The sequence below is a fragment of the Ursus americanus genome, chromosome 2, assembly GCF_024610735.1.
Source record: "Ursus americanus isolate L20-20 chromosome 2, mUrsAme1.1.p, whole genome shotgun sequence".
In the NCBI taxonomy this organism is placed as follows: domain Eukaryota; kingdom Metazoa; phylum Chordata; class Mammalia; order Carnivora; family Ursidae; genus Ursus; species Ursus americanus.
The window spans coordinates 60,145,661-60,169,296 of NC_142128.1; the positions used below are offsets into that span (position 1 = coordinate 60,145,661).

General features: G+C 34.7%; 1 protein-coding gene across 1 annotated transcript; it reads left to right on the top strand.

Moving 5' to 3' along the window:
* The first annotated feature begins 494 nt into the window (after positions 1 to 494).
* Positions 495 to 23,636, top strand: RGS21 (regulator of G protein signaling 21). The gene is made up of 4 exons (XM_045809728.1): positions 495 to 505; positions 4,852 to 4,928; positions 8,936 to 9,102; positions 23,433 to 23,636. Exons 1-4 carry the CDS (start codon positions 495 to 497, stop codon positions 23,634 to 23,636), a joined length of 459 nt encoding a protein of 152 aa, XP_045665684.1.

The following is a 23,636-nucleotide window of genomic DNA, read 5'->3' on the forward strand; positions in this document are numbered from 1 at the left end:
GTTATTGAAGATAAGTGTATTAAAAGTAGTTTCCTTAGACTTTCTGAAAAATCAAAGAACAAAGGGAATAAAATGATCTTTTAGACAGACGAAAGATCTAAAGGTGAATATTAAATTTTATATGCTTTTCTTTCTGAGTTGATTTAACCTCATGTGAACAATAGTTGTCCGGTAAATGGATGCATATGAACTTTAGAAACCAAACTTTCAAATAGAATTTATTTCACTTATGCCACAGACTCAGAGAAATGTCACATTTCTTCAAAGGGTTATTTATTACTTAGAAGTTTAAGTGTTTTGACCAGTGAAAAGTTAACAACAAAACAAAAAAAGCTGAGCATAGCATGATTTAAAGAATGCCAATTTGTAACCCAGGGGATAGGTATTTGCATACTAATTGTAATGTTCCTGCTGTCACATTACCTTCAGCTTGAAGATCAGTCAGAAAAAGAAATTTCGGCATCATCTGTGACAGTCAGACAGTGGAACGAACAATGCCAGTGAAGTGAGTTGCTGTTTAAAGCTATTTTTATCTCAGAAGATGTACAAATGAAACACTTGAGCCTTCATTAGTCTCGATGTTTTGTTTCCTTCATTTATGATAAATATACTAATTGTTGTCTTTCTTGCTGATTTATTTTTTCCCCTTTCTCTATTGATTTCTTCTTCTTTTCTAAAATATGTCAACAATTCATGACTTGCCTTTGCAGTTAATTCATTATATTTGCTAAAATAAAGAAAGGTTATACAGGGGAGAAAAAACAGCTTTTTTTTATGTGAAGCTTTTCAAAATTATTAAATGTCAGAGTTTGAGACAAAAGATATGTATGATCCTTGCAAAAATTATTCATTATTACAATATTTATTAAAAAATTTGAAAACAGATATTAAATGCTGGGTAAGGAAGCAGCTGTCACTTCCTGAAGCACATGGGCTCCTTGCTTGAATTTCCCATTCTCCAGCACACTGCTAATTGAGTGTGAACAGCTAAGTTGTTGGATTCCACATTTTTTAATGCAATACAACTGGTTCTAGCTGGCACAATTAGCAAGATAACTGGTAGCTTTCACGCAGTTCCCATCTGGCCTGGCTCTTCTCCCGACGCATAATATGGGGACTGCTGGCCTTGATGGCACTCGCTTAATGAAGGAAACAGAAAGGAAATCAGCCAAAACCCCATGAAACACTAAGTGCAATTTTGGCTCCAGATACATGGTGAATTTTCATGGCAAATCATACACATATGAAAAGTTACTCTGATTATGCATCACAATTATACAGGAAATGCACACACACTCACAAATGAAAAGAGTCAGACAAAAGCTCAGTTAGAGTTACAACTAAAATCAAAATAAAAGAAAAAGAGAAAGAAATGATAGAGTGGTACATTATCCATTTACTTAAGGTAACACATACCAAGTAAAATTTAACCAAGTCAGTACATTTTTAAATCAGCCACCTTCTTTTTCCCCCCAATTTGAATTCAATAGTTTCTTTCTTAACATTTGCATAGTTGCATTTTTTTAAACATAAAATGTATTTCTCACTCACATCTAAAATGAGCAATGTCCTATTTTCATTTGACAACGTATGAGATTTAAGAATCTATCTTCTGAAAACTCTATTGAGTACTCAATTATCGCAATTTAGCTAATATTTATAGGAAATATTTGTGTGAAATGCAATAAACTCTATTACAGAAAAAGCATTTTGAAAGTATTTATTATAAATGTTCCAAAACACGAGCAAATTGTGAGCATGTGTGTATTGACTCATCCATTCTAGGAAGAATTGTAAGAAGAGTTTGGGTTATGAGACACACCTGTGTTTGAATTCTAACTGCCCATTAGTACATGCAAGATATTGCACCAGTCATCAGCATCTCTGAGGCTCCTTATTCACTGGTAGTGTAGAATTAAAACAGACTGTCATTTCCAAGAATAAATAAGGTAAAGTATATGACACGCCTAACACAGTGTGCTACAGATTGAACGTTCAATGCATTGTTGAACATTTTGATGCTAGCAAAAATACTATTTCAGTTTATTCATATATAACAATCATTTACTCTTCCACAGAATTATAAATATACAATCAACCCAGAATTTAAAATTTTAAACAACAAATTAAGAACATTATTCCTTTAAATAGTTGCCTTTTGCCTAGCCCCGGAAAAGTGAATACGGCATTCCCACTGACCCTCCCATCATATCAGGTAGTCAAAATTGAACCTTTCAAGTCAAAACTTGAAATTGATTAGAAAATAGTGAGCTGAGAGCCTCCCAGGATTTATCACACACCAGGAGGGGTATTCCTTCAGAGACCTAAAGGGCAGATTTCCCTTTTATAATAATGGAAAATTTGGTTGACCTAAGTAATACAGGAATATCCAAGCATCTCTAATTCTATCACCTATAGTATTCTCTATCCTTAGAAAATACATTAAATTTTTTCTTTTGTGCTTGGTTTCACACCATTTTCCAGACTTTGTTTTCTTCCTTTGTTTTTATGGTTTTCCTACCTTAATGAAGGTAACAAGAATAGCTACCATTTATTTAAATACTTCCACTCCTAAAAGACTTCTTTACATCTGATAAGGTCTCCCCTGAATATTCCTTTTGCTTTTGACGTAAGCAAAATCTGACTCTCCCTAAATGACATGACTTGCCTTGATGCCTTCTAGAATGGATGTTGACCATTTTCTCCAATTTCACATTCCTCGGGGATGAGAGTGAGGTCCATGGTCTGTCGCTCCCCTGGGAATCTTTCACGTCCTGTCTCCTCTTCCCTCCACTGTTAATTACACCCTTTGACACTAATGCAATTCAGCTATAACTTTCAGTAGCCTTTTTATCACTGTCACCTACCAGCATCTTGAAAGCCATTGCTCTGCCTCCATTGAAGGTTTTAATACCTGCCACTATTTGGGGTTTGGCCATTCATTCATTATTTGTTTATATGTTTAACAAACATTTTTGGACCAGACATGCTGTTTTTGGTAGTGGAAAATAACAATTATTTATTCCTTTCATCAGAGACCTTACACAACAGAGAAGTGTGTGTTCATCCCTGAGTGTTATTTTGCCGAGATTGTTACTCAGGGGGTTTGTTTTTTGTTTTGTTTGGTTTCCCGTGTGCTTTTTTTGGTGGCTGTTCCTCATTCAAAATGGGTGTACTGTGTGGCCAGGCTTGGGCTCCAAACTTCTCACTGCCCTGTTCATTAACATGCATTTCGCTCATACTAAGTGGTTTGTAAACTGAAAACTCTGTTAACCACTAAATATCAATCTTCAAATAGAGACATATTTGAACATGTGCATTTTAAGTGATCATACGATAATTTTAGCACTATTTGATAGAATTCCTACAAGACCTAATATTTTAATCATGAAATATAACATAAGCTTATTAGGGTGACAGGTTTTACAGTGCACAGAAGCTCTTCAATGTAAATTTAAATTTAGGTTTGGGTCTTGTTCTCCATCAATAAAAAAAGAAATTAAACAACCTAAATTATTTAAATGTCCATTTGAATGAAAAGCCACTATTTCAAAATGTTCACAGAAAAATCTTGCATCCCTAAGATTTAGTAAATCAAGGGAGAAAGGAAAATCATCTGCCCACCATCAGGGAAGAAAGTTTCAGACAGGAAATGTAAGTAATGGAAGACCTAAAATGAATCTCCAGTCACAGAGCCTCCTCTCTGTACCCTGTGTAAGGACAACCATTATCTGAAAACACAACCACATCTGCAACAGCAGAAGGGAGCACAATCGATCCCAACACAAATAATAAAAACGTCAGCAAATTACAAGAAATAATACAATATAAAAGCATAGAGATCTCTTCACATAGCACATTTAAGACCAGTCACCTTGATATGCAAAGGTAAAATTTTATAAGAATGACTAAATATGAAACTATTTTATCATCAATTATTTTAATAAAAACTTTCAATTAGCTCATCGCTTTCCATAAGTAAGTCATTTGCACATCACAGCTACATAATCTAAGATTTTTCTTTCTGGGTAGCAGATGCTTTCTGTGGATAGGAGCTTATCTCATCAGGATCTTAGTTTATTAAGGGGAATAATGCATGATATATTTGCATCAGAGAGTTTATATCTTAAACCTGATTTACTATTTCTGCATCACATCCCCAAAAGTATACCTTCTTCAGAAGACCTAAGTCTATAAATTTTTTGACTGCTTTGGAAAAGATACTGCTCTGTCCTGACAGATTCCTAGATTTAAATAAATCATCCCAGAACTGGAAGCATACCAGTCTAAGGAGAAATAAAGGCTGTCTCGGAGTGGGGCAAAGGTTTCTCTATATACTATAAATAAACACTTTTAAGATCATCACATGTTAGAAATCCTTAACTGAAACTTTTTTTTTAACCTTTTTGAGATACCTAATTATGACACGGATAATTTTATATACTGTGAAAACTTAGAAAATAGTTCATTCATCACAATGGCTATCATGCTACCTTTTCGGGAATAGCCTAGAGTTAACAATCAATGTATTTATAGTTGAAAAAAAATTTGCTATACTTCATAGAACCATGAGCAGTATCTCTCTTGTGCCTTTATTAGACTGTAAGAATTTGCAAAAATTAATAACATTGTAAACTAGATTAATAAATACTTGCTGATGTCGAATTATATCCCACTCTATGTTGCTATTGCTGTCCACTGTGGAAAACACTATACGATTTTTGTTGACCTTTGGCAGTTTGACTAGTGGTGCAAAGCTCTTTTAAATTATGTAATTCAACAAATACATGTAACTCAAATATTACTATAGGTTACAGAAGAAAAAGATCACAATGCTATTGTCAAGGGTAGATGTTGTTTCTACAGGTCACCAACAACAGAAACGATGGCGTGGTCTGAAAATATGGATACACTTTTAACCAACCAAGGTAAGATCTAAGTTTAAAAATATAATGATTAAAAGTAAATCATTAAATTCTAAAAGTTGTAGTCATTATGAAATATGAGTTTGATCAATATTTGAAGCATAAGATTCCTGACAGTCACACAAATCTGAATGGAATATAGGTCCCAAATCTAATAGGAATTAGGTTGGACCTAAAATAAGACATGATTATAGAAACTCCAAACATTAACACAAAAAGAAAATCCCAAACAGGAAGTAACAAATTTGTCATTTTCTTAGGCTCATTATCATTTGATGTATATATAATGACTATTCTTGCAAGTTGAAAGAAACATACAAACTATTGTAAAGTGAAAATTTAAAATTTAAATAAATCACTTTTTTGATGTCTTAGAGGCTAAAAACAATTTTTAAGTATTTATTTCAACTGACATTCTAATTTTTAGTGAAAACAAAAACATTTAAATGTATTAATATGTACATGTGTGGATATGTATTTATATTATTTAATATTGGCTCAATAAGGTAATTTTATTTTCAATAATAAAATACCCCATAATTTGACTCAAAGTAGTCATTTGGAACTTCTGTTTCTGTTTTAGACAATTCTGTTTTGCAGCAGTTTTATCTCAGTTGTATCTCACACAGGAAAAAAAATGGCTCTACAGAGACATGTATTAAAAAATGTTTAATAATTAATATTGTTGATATTGATCAAATGGAATTTCTACTTTAAATTTGTAAAGTAAATACCAGAATATTAGAAAAGTTTAAAACATAATAAAGTTGGGTGAATTCTTCATAGCTGTTTATTCATAGGCAAAATTAGATTGAATTAGACAAAATTATTCTGATTTTATGATTCTTAAATAATTAATTCCTGAAGCGTAGACATAAAATAATCCACATCACTCCTAGACTCTAACTAAGGATATACGCTAAAGACATCAAAGCTGGAATTGCATTTTTGTAAGTTTTGAATGGCATGTTTCTTTTTTACTTAAGTGTATAAGCAGTGGGACAGATCAGGTTTACTAGAAGCCTCGAGAAAGTATCTCTGCAGGTGGCGACTTGGCTGGCTGGAGTCGGGGAGTTCCAGGGGACAGCACCACGGAACAGAGGCATGGAAGATGTTGAGCTGAAGGCAAATGCTTTCATCTGCCTACCCCCTGAGATTTTCTATTTTGTGCCCACATAAAGTAGAAGAGTCACAGATTCATTTGAGCAGCTGTTTGTTTTTTGCTTTTTATAATACCAGCAAAATAGCTTGGAAATAGAAAATACTTTTTAATGCTTTGAACGGCGAAATGACTCACCAAATTATCTAACTCTTCTGTGGACGTAGGGATATGTCTTGCAGGTACTGTGCACCAGCTCATGTAAGTTTCAACACCTAGTGCTTAGTCCATTTGTCAGCCCCTATTGAGCCTAACCAGTAGCCATTCCATTCTGTAGAGAGTGCCCTCAGAGAATATCATTTTAATTGCATGTAGTTCAATAAGATAGTGTGTCCAAGACAGAGATAACTAGCTCATTTTAGCTGTTTATTCTGTTTCATTGTGTCCCAAACTGAGTGATGGGAGAGGGAAAGAAGCCAATAATTATTACCTCCGAGTAGTCCTTCATTAAAATTGCAGGATGTGAGAAAATAATAAGTTTCTTCATCTCTAACTTCCTGTCTCTCAGGGACACATTTAGGTAATCCTCATTGGGAGGAAGCCTCATATGCCTTCATGACACACATATAAAATATTGCCAGACAGGAATCTACAACATTCTTCCAATGCCATTAAAGTATACCTTATCCTCTCTATGAAATAGATTTTAGCATAAATTCTGCTTTGAACCCTCAAATTCATCATTGTTCGGACAAAACTCATGGAAATTTTAATTGAATGTTACTAAGAGGATTTTTATAACCTAAATTTGTGTCACAGAAGCTTCTTGGATGTATTTTTAAACGCAATAAATGTGCAGTTAATTGAATTTTTTATAGTGCTCACATATTAACGACATCCACACTCTCCAATATTTCTACTGAGAATTTTAATTGGTACCTGATAACCTTTTGCAATGACTTGTTATTTCAACTCTATTTCGAATAATAAAAAAATTATTAAATCTATCTTTAATTTCCCAGTGTTTTTGGATGCTTTAATCTTGCTCCCTGAAGCCTTTTCTATTTTCTCTCACTAAAATCACTTTGCTTCCCACCTGCAGAACCTGCAAACAGCTGACTTTGGCCCCTTTTCCATAAACTTTACCTTACATTTTCTTTTCCACTAGTTTATTTTCCCTTTCCCCTGATTCCCCACAAGCTTATTCGTCTCTGCTTTGGAACTAGAAGGATCAGATCTCTGAGTATGCAGTCAGGAAGAGCTGCTTTGAGCACATGCAAAGGGGCCCTTGTGGCAGATGGAAGAGAAAGTCACCAATGTTTTGGAAGGCAAATCCCTCCCAAGGCAAAATGTACATTTTCCTCCTCAGAGAGATCCACGGTCTCATTTATAAACAGATACTGACCTCAGACAGGTACAGTCTCTGAAACCAAATAATATGAACTCAAGGTACTACTACCTTAGTCCATTCAACTGCAAGAAGGTGATAATGACCTTTCTAACCTGCTATCTAATTAGAAGCACACTCCTTTATGTGTGTGTGTGTGTGTGTGTGTGTGTGTGTGTGTATTGCAGATACAGATATAGATAAAGATATAGACATAGATATATTGCATACAACAGTCACTATCTAGGCTACTAATCCCCTCAAAATTATACTATTTTAAAAATTCCAGATCTTAATCTTAAATTTTTACTAGTCAAACGAAGACTGATATATTTTTCTCATTTTCAATTCTTCCCAATACGTTTGTGTTGTAAAAATAATTAGATATAGATATCCAAATCTTTTTTTTTGGTCCATTTTTGTTGGTTCGATTTTCTTTTTTTTTTTAATTCAAATTCAATTAGCCAACCCTACTCATCCCTAACTGATTTAGCAAGAATTACCTTCTTGAGTGAGCTCTGGATATACTAAGGAAGAGTATTTCAGGGCACATTTTGATGAGGAAAATAAAGAAAGGAACGATCTTAATCTCAAATAGGAATAATACACGTGTAAATTTGGCTGAAAGTCAAATAATGGGGTGAAGTGGGACCTATGGGAATCACAGGCTACAAACACTACCTGTTGTGATTAAATTTAAAAGAAATAACATATACTAAACAACGCAAAGTAAATAAGCCTGCAAGTAAGTGGTCTAAAGTTTCTGGAGAAATGCATGCTCAGGAGATTACCTGGGAGCAGGAGAAAAATACCATTCACAGGCTAAATTAGAGCAGGTACCAGGAGGGAGAATGGGGGACATCAGTGTTTTACTTAAGGCAGCATTGGGGAAAAGCTCATTCATTTGCTTTATTGATTTAAAATTGCCTATCACCACATAAAGGGAAGAAAGAGTCATACCAAGTGTCTTGCTGGTTATTTTCTTGGTTTAGAGATTAGAATTGGCCAATATATTCACTCAAGATTAACAAATGCCAATCTTTCCTTCTTTGCTTTGAGCCCTAATGCACGCAATCTAACTCCTTAGTATCAAATTGTTTCCTCACCAACTCATAGCGACAAAGATCTTCTCACTCGGAAGTTAGTGTAACATCATTACTTTATTTGGGCTTATTTCACTGAGTGTAGAAAGCTAAGTTCTTGGATTTCCCGTGAGGTAACTGCCGTCAAGACTTTCCTCTAAAGACAGCTCCTTGATGTTTCAGATCTAGAAAGAAAAAGTACAGGTTTTCTTTGTTAATGGAGCTAATTGGAGAAATAGAGACAAGAATATTTTATGTTTATGATTACTGATCCAAAGTAAGGTTTCTAAACTTAAAAACAAAAACATATGACTATATAGAGAGGGATGATAAATATTTGCCACTGAGTACTCAGTAAATGCTTAAAATGTACAACGTATTCATGTTGGTTATATATATTGCACTGCATGATATACAAAAGTTTTTCTTTTATATTTTATAGCTGGTTTGGATGCTTTTCGAACATTTCTAAAATCAGAGTTTAGTGAAGAAAATGTTGAGTTCTGGCTTGCCTGTGAAGACTTCAAAAAAACAGAAAGTGCAGAAAAAATTGCTTCTAAAGCCAAGATGATTTATTCTGAATTCATTGAAGCTGATGCCCCTAAAGAGGTGAGTAAAATACTCCAGGATAGTGAATATTCATCTCCTAGCAAATCTGCTCCCAATTATAAGACACTTAATCCATCTAAAGGGAAATCAAATTGTCACTATGTATTCAGAAGTGCCTTAGGATGATCCTATCTTTTACTGATTCAGCAAATGTTTTTCAACAACTACTATGTGCCAGATATGACCAATATTTTTGTTTCCTTAGCACGACATACGGACTCTTGAAAAATAGTGTCTGTTATCTTAATCACTGTAAAGTTGATGCTATAGAATGTTACTTAAATGTATTCTTGCATTTCAAGTTCATTTTTGTTCTCCCATTTATAAATCATGGTGGTCAACATGGAATAGAATTCTAGAATAGAATAATTCATTTAAAAGTAAAGAACAGTATATGGGGGAAAATAGAACTACTAACCAACAGCATGAATTCTTCATTTTTAATATTTTGGATGTCTACATTATGGCATGTAATATCTTACTTTCCAAAAGAAGTCTTTGCTTACCTTTATTTCTTTGACGCTAAAAATTAGCCAAAGGTGTGAGGCAATGTTTCAGGTAATCAGAATCCACCAGTGCTGCTTTAAGATAAGAAAAGTAGAAAGGGCCTTAGAGAGAAACCTGGAATGACTGATAATAGCTCCCCCGCCCCCCCAAAAAAGGGTTCAGTGTGTGTAACACCTCATTTATATTTGATTTCATTTCCAGAACCAAAACCATGATCATCGCCATGTACCCCTTTAATATTTAAAGTTTAAGCAATTTATAGTTTAAAATGATTTCAGTTCCTCGCTCAATATATCATGTAAGCCAAGAATTTTAATGCATAAGTAGTAAACAGAAAGCTACATTGAATTACTAGTACCAAACATAAACTACTAGTACGAGTCATCTTTCCTACAGAGGAAAAACATCAATTTCCTCCTAGGGGATAGTTATCATATTTTCTGATCCAAAATTAGGATTCATGATGTGAGAAGGGTTATTACACTTATGGGGGCAAAGAACAGAATACGTGAAATGAAAACACTTTCAGAAAATCTAGGACATAAACTGACTGTATCAATAGTTCAAGTTTTAATTGGACATTAATTACTGCAAGATACATTGGGTAATATAACTTTGCAGACATATGAGTTACTAAAGCATAGCCTGGAATTCATGGGTTAGGGGTGAAGGGGATGAAGAATTTTAACTGCTGTGGAGCTATTTCAACATTCATTTCCCAGTCACCATCTAAGAATCAATAAATAATTCTGGAAAATTGAAAATACAGTATATGAGATTTGTCTAGTTGATTAATGTGTCATTCCCTAAAAGGCCTGAAATCAGCTCTAGAGATATCCTATTTATTGTGATATTGATTTGAAAGCCAGATTTTTTCTTCTTTATGAATTCAGCTAATTAACAGCGATTGTTTTAGAATAAAATTCTCAAACATTTTGCATGAAAAGTCTTCTAATAAGAAATGTCATCTTTTAATTATAGCTGAATTCAATCTTATAATATATAATAAATTATCAATTTTGACAGGATAGTTTTTGTTTATTTCCTAATCTTTTCTTCTAAAATAAATTTATATGGTAATAATTTAAATAAGCAGCACAGTTATTATTTTAGCATATAAAACTTTTATGGCTTTTTATACTTTGTCCATCTAATTAATTTGACTAAATAAAATATAATTAAATTTATGACAGCTTTTCAAGTAATAGATTATATTTTCTCCTTGGAGTATCGAAAAATGTTATTATTGAATATGACAAAATTCACTAAAAACAAAGAACTATACAGATATACATTTGAAATAGTTATTATCTTTCCTGTTATTTGCCATTAGTTGTTTCCAGGTCAGCAGATTACTAAATTTCACTTCCCAAATTACTAAAGGGCATTTGGCTCTTATATATTAGTTACAGTCTTCAAGGCATTTCTCTGTAGTCCATCATCTGTATGTTAAATATACTACAACTGTGAGTATGTTGACTTACTAAAATGATTTTTTGAGTGCCTGTCCCCACAACGAAGTCACAGAGCAGGAGAGACTGACATGTAATAAAACCAGTCAAATACACAATAAACAATATAATAATAAAATCACATTTAAAGTTCATTATTAACACACTGGAAAAGTGATTAAATCTGGAGAGTTAAGGGATGCATTTTCAGGGTGATTCACACATGAAAAATTACATCATGAAAAGAGTAATATCAAAATGCAAATGAAAAAAGAATATTTCAGACTGAGGGCACAGTGATATAACATGGAGGTACAAAGCTCCCTAGTGTTTTCTGAAAATTACAAACATTTTGATATTACTAATGAGAAGTGGGGGGTGAGGTTGGATAGGCAGCAGTACAGATAAAGAAAGGGTGGGAAGTATTCTAGATTTTTTATCTAGCAGGCAGGCTTACAAGGTCATATATTTGATATGGAAGCTGGAAAACATGATTTTCATAGGTAAAAAAATTAGTTCAAGAATGAGATTTATATGAGAATATTCCATATTCAATTATAGTTGTATAAGTGACTCATATAAAGAATCAAAATTAGAACTAATTTTCTTGGTAGAAAATCCTAAAGTAAGGAACAATGGCAAATCATGTTATATAGATGTCTATTAACTCCTATTTATTTTCTTTCCAACTTCTATTTCCTCATCTATAAAATTGCTAGCATACCTTAATTTTTAATTGATGCAATTAGACAATTTACAATTAGACTATACTAAATTTACTAAACAATCCCTGTCCATAAATTGACATAACTAACAGTTCTCAGTTTCCTGTTCTAATAGGCAAAGACAGCACATTGAACAAAACAACAAAAGTTGAACTTTTAGGTCTTGATGAGAAATGATAATAATTGTAACTAGACTTTATGCCCTCTCCCTTACAGCATTACCTTTTCTCTGGTTTCTATGCTAATAGAGAATTAGTGTGATATAGTGGAAAATTGCAAGTTTAGAGATACCTAAACTTAAATTCAAATCCTGTAATCTTGTGGTAAGGTAAACTGTTTTATCTCTCTGAGCCTCAGCTTCCCATCTAATAATTCATCTATAAAGCAAGCACATAACAACCACACAGGACACGTGAGAATGATGAATGAAATCACAAGTCTATGGTTTATATCATGTAGAACAGCTTTTAGGAAATTGTAATCCCTCATTTTTTTTAAAGAAGTCACTATAAGGTCTGTAGTTTCAACCTGAAAACAACCATTATAAAAACATGTTAGCAAATCACTAGTTTCAGGTAAGAAGAGCTACTCATTGAATGGACTATACCTAGACAGTTTCATAAGAAAATACTGAGCAAAAAAAAGTGTAGCTAGGTATTTTAACTGATTTGAAAATGAGAAAATTATTAGACAAGCAATATCTTTTATTTATTTTAATTGTTTAAAAGATTTTATTTATCAGAGAGAGAGACAGAGCACAAGCAGGTGGAGCAGCAGTCAGAGGGAGAGGGAGAAGCAGGCTCCCAGCTGAGCAAGGACCCCAATGCAGGGCTCAATCCCAGGACCCTGGGATCATGACCTAAGCCAAAGGCAGCCACTTAACCGACTGAGCCACCCAGGCATCCCCACAAGCATTATTTTTTAAAGTGCCTCTACTTTGCATACAATAAGAACCTGTAAGTGTAAAAGAAATTCTTAAACTTTTATTTATTCTTCCTTCAATTTGAGCCACTCATTTCATAATATTCAGAAATTTTAAGAAAATGATATTACTTGATTTCAGGAAAATGGAACTCTTCAAAATATTTCAAATAATATTTTGAAATATTAGTGAAATATTAGTGAAAACACTGACAGATTTTAAATATTCATGTTATATTTATGTCTTTTATATCTATTGTATTTGTGCCATTCTTTTTATTGAAGAGGAAATTACTCAGGATGAAAAATATATTATTAGAGAGAAAAATGTCTATGTTTATGTTGATTGTCATGCTGAGATAGAAAATGTTCCAAATCATATAACAGCGTAATGTTTAAAATTATATAAATTCAACTACATATTATCACCAATCTAGGAACAAATACACTGGCAGTTTTTTAAGTCAAAGAATATTATTAGTATGAAATATTTAATTCTTAATGTATTTATTAAAGGGGGTGCCTGGGTGGCTCAGTCGGTTAAGCATTCACCTTCCACTCAGGGTCCTGAGATAGAGCCTGGCGTTGCCATTGTTGGGCTCCCTGCCCAGTAGGAAGTCTGCTTCTCCCTCTCCTTTTGCCCTTCCCCCCAGATTGTGCTCTGTCTATCTCAAACAAATAAAATCTTTGAACAAATAAAACAAAAAGGCATTTATTAAATGTGAAGACACCGTAATTCATAAAACAAAGAAGAAACTATAGTCATAGAGGAGAAGGTATCTTAATGGGTGTGTGCAGGACACGTTTTAAAATATCTGTGTCTGGTTTTTTGCTTTTATTTTGAAGGCAGTATAATGTTCTTTATTGACAAATTTTATTTCACAACAGCAAATGCTTGTTCTGTGTCTACTATTCACCTCCTTATAAGATAAAGGACCTCCATGGAAGGGCAGCTCAGGTTAGGCAGGAGAACAGATTTAAAAAACACTGAAGTATAATGCAATATGTTGTGTGAAGTAGGCAGCTTGATAAGGAAATGCAAGAAAATAAAATAGGTTGAAACTATGGTTTGGCTCAAAAGAAACTTCGAAGCTAGTTGGGTTAAAAAAATTTATGGAACTAGGGAAAAGTAGCAAAGCAACAAATGATTAAGGGCAAAAAAAAAAATTACAGAGGAAATTCTTTACATTATACCTAGAAGTATATAATGTTTGACTAGTAGTGAAACAAGATATTGAGATAAGGTCTTTATTTTAAATAAGGCTAGCTTTAAATGGAATCTCAAGGAAAGGAAATAGATATATGAATTATTGGTAGAGAGAGGCCCATGAAAAGTATGTCTTGATATTATTGTCATGCCGATTTTGTATTCTCTATCTTTTATTCAAATGTTTTCTTTGCATTTTTAAGTGCCATTTCCCCAACATGTTGATGTTTTTGTCCAGCCCCACAAGTTGCTGCTTATCAACAGTGTCCCCCAACTCTAGAATCCTCTCCAGATATAATGAGTTTGCTTATTTACTAATTTCCTAACCTTTTGTACACTGATCACTAAGTGTCTAGTATATGCCAGGAACCATGCTGGTACAGACAAGAAAAAGGACAGAGCTCCTGAATAGGTAAAGCTAACCATTTTGAGGGGAGGACTCCAGTTAAAAAATAATTACAATAAACTTTCATGAGAGTCACAGTAGGGAACACAGGTGATGTGTAGCATGGAACAGGAAAATCCAATTCTAGGGGGGATGAGAAAATGTATCTCAAAAGAAGTAATTCATAAGCTTTGACCAGAAATGGGAGTCAGAGGGAATGACAGAGGGAAATAAAACGTAACGGGAGAGAAGGACAGGAAAGGAAGACGAAGAGGAAGTCCAGCAAAGGGCCAGCCAGTGTCTAGAAGGCTAGTCCAGGAGGGAAGGACGCCTAGCACGGTATGTCTCAGAGGGCAAACTGAGGCAACGGTCCCTCCTGGATCCCAATAATTTCCTCCTCCTTATTTATTTCATCTTAAAATAAAGGGTCTCTGAAAAAGAAAGAGAGAGAGAAAGGAGTAAAAGGCAGAGATCGAGGAGGAGGAGAAGGACAAGGGGCAGGAGGGAGGGAGGAAGGGAGGTAAAGGAAGGAAAACAGCTAGAGAAACTCTCAGTAACATCTGCACGATGCTTTTACGGGGACTCTCTCATCTGATCATCATGATCACTACCCTGGGGAGGTATTACAATCATCCACATTGCACAGGTGAAAATGAACTGAGCCCTAGAGAAAAATAATGAGTCCTACAGTCATAAAGATACAACGGATCATGAGGAGAGAGGTCTACAGCCCATGCTTTTAGGTTTCAAATTCCTTTCTCTAGATCTACTATTTATTTTAAATGTTTGTAATATAGCCTAGGAACCTTGATGTTTATGCTAAAGGCAAAAGCATAAAATCATCTTGGCACATAGAGTCTATCTTCCTTTCTATCAAAAGCTTTATTTCTCTTCTCATATTCTCTTTATTTTGTATAACTTCTTAAATCACGAAGTTTAGATTCAAATATGTCATTAAGAGGGGAAAGAGTTGCAGGAGTACTTCTTCTAAATAATTTGCAGTATCATTTTGGTCCTCTGAAAAACTGGTTGCTGCATTTTAAGTAAAAAAAAAAGTGTTTTTTGAACTTGCGTGAGTCTTTGTGCTACTGAAATTAACCTTGGATTAGCATGCTTGGGTTGGTGAATGACACCAGTCGATCAGACTCCCTCTCAGCTATTCCAGATAGCTTTTGCTCACCTACATCTATGTTCAGCAATCCATATACATTATCCATATACATTATGTATACATCCATTTTTAGCAATTTGTGTGATTGAATGTGTTATGATTTCTTCTGTTTCTTTTGCCCGATTTGAGATGTTAATACTATCTCCCAACACGTGTCACTGATTTCTGTCTCTAAAACCAATAAAACAAAAGGATAAAGTCTTGGGCAGGGATGGATTCCTTCTAGATGTTACAAACTTTGCCATTCTCAACTTTAATAGTCACCCTTGAGAATGTATTTCTGAATATTGGTTTTCCTTTAATGTTGCCAAAAATGAAGCAATACAAGAGGTATTCGTGGTGATTAAATAGAATTATGTAACCAAAAACATGATTATAGGCGGCTTTAATTTGAAAAGTAATTTTTAAGCTCTGTTGTGAATGAGGTCTAAGACGCTGCCTGCTCCATTTTACTAAGGTGTTTTACATATGCACGCACACACCCTGTGCTTAATGACAGTCTCCCGCTCCTCTATACATTCTAGAGGAGGAAAAGGCTGTCTAATTTGAATGTGAGAACACAATTGAAAACTTTTCATTCAAATTATGTAAAAATATAGAAAGCAGAGTGGAGGGTCATAGGAAAGCCAGCTGGTACCCTTAAACATGTATTCTTCCTGATAAAATAATTTGTTGAAAACTGAAAGGATTTAAAACTGCTGGTGTAGTAAAGAGGAATTTGGCTCCCATACCTTAGAGTTAACCAAATCACACTAGTATGAAAATATTCTGGGTCTTTAGAATAAAATTGTTTTTAAACAACTACCCCAAACATCATTCGGAATGCAGTCATTTTCATGCAATGGATTGCTGTCAATGTCACCTGTGTCAAGGCCTTTTCAAAATTGACAGAATTTAAAAGCCTCTAAATGATTGTGATGACATCTCCACTGTCAGAGATTCAGTAAAAATCACAATTCTTCTTTTCTGAGACTGACAGTGAAGAGGGCTCAGATATCAAAGATAATTCATAATCTTTTGAAAAAATAAGGAAAGGAAATATTATATTTCTCAGAGTCCTTGAAACTCAAGCATGTATCCATACAAACAATATGCAAGTAGCTATCATATTAGTAAGTAATATAACTCTGTTTATTTCATTAACTGATACACTGTTCAGCTCTGGACCAAGGAGTTTGACTGCTCAGCAAAGTCTAAGGTTCCCTGTAACTCCCAAGCAGTTCAGGAATGCCTCAATATCACACCACTGGAAAGGCTGCTTCTTTAGAAGGCCACTTCCTGATGGGATCTTACCTTTGGTCTACTCCAAGCTCAGCATCTCCTGCCTTGCTTTATGAGATAGAAATTTATCCATGTATCTTCTGGTAGAACCCAACCAAAAATCATAGTTGAGAGCTATGCAAAGTCGAGGATGCAGACATGCCCCCAGAAGTGATTCTTTTAAAGAATGTAATATATATATATATATATATATATATATATATATATATATATATATATATATATATTAGGCCTAACATTTTTTACTTTTTTTCCAGTTGCTGAAATTTCAAGGGATTTGAGAAGAAAAAACAAGACACTTTTGACAGCCTAATTCTCATACCTCATACCTCACCCAAATTGACTTCTCAGGGGGCATTTAACAAAACTGATCACTCTCTCTTAATTGAAACACTATCTTCAATTGATTTTTAGTATTTGATTTCCTCCTTCCTTACTGACTGCTATTTAGCAATTTCTTTTACTATTCTGACTCATAACCCAACAGACACTATGATGAGGGAAGGAAATCCCCTTCATTTTCTGCTTACATTCATTCTCCCAATGATTTTCTCTGATCTCATTTTTTTTTATTTTTTTAAAGATTTTATTTATTTATTTGAGAGAGAGAGAGAGAGAGAGCACGCATGAGTGGGGTGGGCAGGGGGAGAGAAGCAAGCTCCCTGCAGAGCAGGGGATTATGACCTCAGCCAAAGGCAGACGCATAACCAACTGAGCCAACCAGGCGCCCAAGGTTCCATATTTTTAAAAGGGCAGCTCAAACTTGACAAATTCAAATCTGAGTCCTGATTTTCTGTTCAAAACTTTTTTTCTACCTGAGTCTCTCTATTTTAGTTAATAGCAACTCCATCATTCTATTTGTTCTGGATAAATAATTGGTAATCATCCTTGATTTTCTTCCACTTGTGCCCCATGTCCAATCCATCAGCACTTTCTGTCATCTCATGCTTCAGAATATTCCTAAAATCCAGCCATTCCTCAAGATTTTGTCCCTCATCCCAGTGCACTATTTAATCACAAGTTCACTCATTCCACTTTCTAGATATCTTTAAAATCTATGCACTTCTCACCATTCCCTGCTATTTCACAGCAAATTCACCATCACTGCCCACCTGAACTTTTGGTAAGGTTTTCTCATTTTTCTTCCTTTTGTCCATACCCAGATATTATAACACATGGCTACCAGTGATATGTTTTTTTCAAACATGTGTTTACATCATGCCCTTACTAAAAATTCTTCCCATTGTTCTCAGGTTAAGTAAAAATGCCTTAACAAGAACTACAAGGTCCCACATGATCTGGTACCTTCATTCCCTTCCAGGTTCTTGCCTTTCCTCCTCTCAAAACCCACTGGGCTTCTTTTGGTTTACCCACCCATGTGCAAGTTCCTTCCTTAATCCATCCCTATTCATGATAATACTTCAAAGATCTGCTTAAGATCTCATTTCCTTCAGAAAGCATATTTTTTTCCTTTGGAATGTTTTTTCAAAATATGTCTTCTTGATTGATTTTTCACTTTAATCTCCTTTGTATATTCAGATCCTTCACACAATTCCTAAGCACCCACTTAATATGATATTTCAAATAAATAAATTTTAGGAATGACTACAAATAAAATGCCTACTTTCTCAGATATATAGTATTTTTTCTCAGAAAAATGGGAATAATAATACTGTATATTGTATAGTTGTGTATAGGTGACATAAAGCAGCCATATAAAGACAGTCTATCAGGGGCGCCTGGGTGACGCAGTCGTTAAGTGTTTGCCTTCAGCTCAGGGCGTGATCCCGGCGTTCTGGGATTGAGCCCCACGTCAGGCTCCTCTGCTAGGAGCCTGCTTCTTCCTCTCCCACTCCACCTGCTTGTGTTCCCTCTCTAGCTGGCTGTCTCTCTCTGTCAAATAAATAAATAAAATCTTAAAAAAAAAATAAAGACAGTCTATCAGTACTAATGATTAATAAATAATAGCAATTATTATTTGCAGTTAAAATAATCATACCTGAATATCATTATAGTTATTTTAGAGATAATATCCTTGTTCAAATATTTTGCCAGGGAAGAAGACAGAGTAACCAAAGGAAAAAAATCTAGGGCTAGACTTGGGATAGAACTGAGAGAATGCATAGCTGCTTTGCTCATATTTTGAAGGGCATGCAGAGAAAAAGGGAATTAGCAAAAGAAATAGGGAAAAGACAACAGATTAAAAACAAGTTAATTCCATGTCATGAACTATTGAATTCCCTTTGCAGTGACAAATCTTTCTCTGATAATCAGATTGAATAATTAATATTAACAGAAGCCTTTGTATCTAAATTTGTTTAAGCAAGTAATCAAATTTCTTGATTTTTAAATCAAAATAATGTATAATGATGAGGAAATTATAGTGACTTTCTTCTGTGGCCAAGAAAGGCTTCTCAGAGGATATTCAACTTAAGCTAAATGATAAAGGTTAAGGAAAATCTGTATAGAATGAAATTGTGGGGGCAAAAGGGATTTTAGATGGTGAAAACAGCATAAACAAGCTTTAGGTACAAGATTTGCTTTAGGAACAGAGAGTAGACCAGTTTTATAGATACTGCTAAGGAAAGCAGAAGATTTTGAAACAACACATTGAAGTCAGTGTGTGAGGAAACTCAAATGGCAAGGTAAGATATTTACAGTTTATGTTATAAAAAATAATGGATTTTCAGCTGAATATTCATATACTGAAATTGATACTTTGGTGAAATTGATATAGTTATGCTCTCACATGTTCAGAAGAGAAAGACATTGTAAGAAAAGGTATGAAACTAGAGGTAAATTTCAGAATTTGGGAAAGGGATTCCATTATAAAAGGCTAAACTGGAGAAATAGGAGTGAGAATGAAAAGAGCCACTGTGAAATTACAAAATAAAAAGCAAAAGAGGGAAAAAACAGAGAGAGAGAGATCAGAGAAAAAAGAGGTGTCAGAGATGATTCCTATGTTTCGAGCTTGAAGAACTTGGAGAAAAATAGTCACATTTATACAAACATGTGGGTGTGATGTTTTGTCACTGACATTAAGCTGAATTGCCAAGACACAGCCTCATAAGACTACTAATTATCTCCTGGGATTAGTATATCTGCTCATCACTCAGCTATCATAGCTGATGTTGGCAGTTCCTTGGTAGGAAAACAGACAAGTCAGAAAAATAAGAAGGATAAGTCAGAAGTACAAGCTTCATCTATTTTAATCAATAATATTAATGACTGATATATGTTGAAATGGAATAGTTCTCTTTAAAATTTAAACATCATTTTTAACAAATATAGAGACATTTTTTCACTTTATTTATACAGTCTCTATTTATTAAATCCTTACCTGGTATAAGGCACGGAGAAGGGTGCACAAAATGTAAATATGGTCTAAGTAACACAAAATCCTTTGATGGGTCCGAAAAGAAAACGATCCACAAGTAAACTTCACAGGGTAGATATTACTTGAATGTAACCTCATGGACATAAAAGACTGTGAAAGACTTGGTGAGAGGAGTGATTTTCAGGTAGACTAAGACAGTATGAAAAAACTGTTCATAGGTGGGAAAATACAAGGAATTTGAAGGGAAGTGTCTAGCTTGGTAAAAATACAGGGCACACATAGAGGAGAAAAAAATGTGTAAGTTAGGACTTTGTTGTAAAGGCCATGAATGCCGAAATCAAGGCTTTGGACTTTTTAAATAGGAAATGGGGAGTTATTGCAGGTGTTCAGTTCTGATTAAAATAATAATAATAAGCCAACACTATGTACCAGGCACACACCAGCCCTGCTGTCAGCGAAAACTCCCCCAATGAATGAATGCCTCAATGAGATAAATTGCTATGTTTACTATTATGGGGGATACAAAGTTAAGTAAATTGCAGATGATGCCATTTAGTAATTAAAGGCATAGCTAAAGGAGGAAACGGGCAACATTTATTCTCATATCCCCACAACATAAGATAGGATTTATGAAACTGACTACCGTAGATGTTTAAAAAACACTGCCAAGAGCTTGACAGCAGCCACTATTCACTGATCCCCACTAGGAGGTAGGCAATATACCAGGTTCAGAACATGTCATCACGCTACTTCCCTCCTCAAAACCCTTCAGTGTCTTCCTATTGCTTCTAGTAGAAAAATAAGAACTCCTTACACTGCACATAAGCCCTACAAGACTTGTAGGCAAATCTCATGACAAGAACTTTCTTTCTCACACCCTGTACTCCCCCCATCCAGGCATAGTGGCTTTTCGGAACATGACAAATTCTTTCTCTCATTAGGGACTTTGCATTTGTCGTTTTTTCTGCTAGAAATGTTTTTCGCCCAGACTCTTAGAGGACTGACTTCTTCTCATCCTTCAAGTTTATTTCTAAAATAATGCATTTATTTAGTTGTTGGTTGTCATTTCCCAAGTATAGAAAGCATTTAGTACGTAATAGATAATCATATATATTTGTGGAATTAAAGAATGTAAGGATCATTTTATTTTAATTCTTATAAAAACATAGGAACTACCTAGCTTAATGATTAGGAAGCATTGCTCAAAAATAGTAAAGTAACCTAGGTCACCAAGGTACTAAGTGTTAGAGCACAGATTAGAAAATTATCCCAACGTCTTTCCACTGCCCTCCACCGTGTTCCTGTATAAAGAAGAAGAAATTGATTTCAGGGGCGCCTGGGTGGCACAGCGGTTAAGCGTCTGCCTTCGGCTCAGGGCGTGATCCCGGCATTATGGGATCGAGCCCCACATCAGGCTCCTCCGCTATGAGCCTGCTTCTTCCTCTCCCACTCCCCCTGCTTGTGTTCCCTCTCTTGCTGGCTGTCTCTATCTCTGTCGAATAAATAAATAAAATCTTAAAAAAAAAAAAAAGAAGAAGAAATTGATTCCAGATTTTGAGGCCTTCATGGAGTTGTAGGATTTGACCTGGAACTTTGATGGAGGACATAGGAGGTTGGTCAGAGAAATAAAGGTGCAGATGTGGGATCCCTGAGTAGCTGAAATGCCTCAAGAAGGAAAACATCGGTGAACAAAGAGTGGCCTTTTTCTGATTCTTTTCAAATTAAAAGTTTTTTCTTCTTCTCTTCTCCTTAGAATAATAATACTAAAATATTTTGATATTACTTATCTCATTAATCCTTGAAACACTTTAAGGTAGATGCTATTACTCTTCCCTACTGTACCATGGAAATCAAAGATTAAAAGAAATCATAGAACTTGCTTCACTCGTATGAATAGCAAGTAAGTAGCTGAGGAAAGGTTTGATTACAGGTCTGTCTGACTCTGTTAACCTCAATTCAATAAGCACAAATTGTCATTTATAGTCTTTCTTTTACCAAACCCCCAAATTATGGCATTTTTACAATTTCCCCATTTTTCCAAGAGACATTTTAATTCTATTCAACAAATATTTATTGATTGCCTATTATGTGGCAGATATTCTGCTAAGTGCCAGAAAATAGAAGGATGAATAAGACGGATATAGCACCTGCCTTTCTTGAATTTTTAATTCTAAGATTCAAATCTCTTTTGCACTTCATGAATATTTTCAATTTAAATTAGACAACTTGGATGTGAAATTTCTGCTTTGCAGAATATATTCTGGAATATGTATAGAGTTGGACGAGCATCTTCACAAGGTTTGGGGCATTTTACTGATTTGCAGATGAATGGTGTGTTCCAACGTAATAGATCTCTCTTAGACCTTGCTGAGGATACTCATGTATGCTAGTGGTTTGGGGACAAGGATATACATACACACACGTGCACACACATGTAGGTATATTCTGTGGAAGGCATGAAAGTCAGTGAAGAGGGGGATGTTTTTTGGTTTATTTTGGCAAACAAAAAGAAATACAAATTAGAATGAAAAGCAATGCTGTGTAGGAAACATGGAAAAGTATAGAGAATGGGACTGTGCTGGTAGAAGCCAACCTACTAAATTCTAGTTATTGTTCTGTCTGTGAAAAGTATATTATAGGTATTAGGGTTAAAGTACTAGAAAAAAAGCATTTATGGAAAAATAAATTTAAAACCATGAAATATCTTGTTTGATTTTTCACCTTTGCCATTTTTTTACAATCTCAAAATAAGGCTTTACCTCTGTTCTCTGTCGATGCCAACCCTCCCAACCTAGGAAAAATAATAATTTTTTAAAGAATTTATTTATTTATTTGAGAGAGAGAGGGAACACGAGAGAGAAATAGTGAGAGAGAGAGAGAGAGAGAGAGGACCAGCGAGGGGAGGGGCAGAGAGAGAGGGAGAAGCAGGCTCCCCTCTGAGCAGGGAGCTCTATGCAGGGCTTGATCCCAGGACTCTGAGATCATGACTTGAGCAGAAGGCAGACGCTTAACCCACTGAGCTACCCAGGCTAATTTTTAGTGTCTGGTTGGTCTCTTTGCATCCAGCATGCTTTAGTTTGCTGCTGGCTGCTTCCCCAAATGACAACCTTTTTACTGTCTTCCCCATTAACAATAAGAAAAGATCACACAGAAAAAAAAGAAAAATAATTAAACCAAACATGGGTTCTATATTCCAAAAAAAAAATGTATGACTTCTTCTGCTGTTTTGCATTAGATTAACTTTGTGTTTAGAAAAATAAATAAAATAATATGTGTCTACCAACTGTATAAACTATGTATTCCTGGATTAAACCAATGTAATGATATGCAAACTTATTTCCACAGATCAACATTGACTTCAGTACCCGGGACCTCATCTCCAAGAATATTGCAGAACCAACTCTCAAATGTTTTGATGAGGCTCAGAAGTTAATCTATAGTCTTATGGCCAAAGATTCTTTTCCTCGATTTCTAAAGTCAGAGATTTATAAGAAACTGGTAAATAGCAAACAGGTTGGAAATCATAAGAAATGGCTCCCTTTTTTGTAA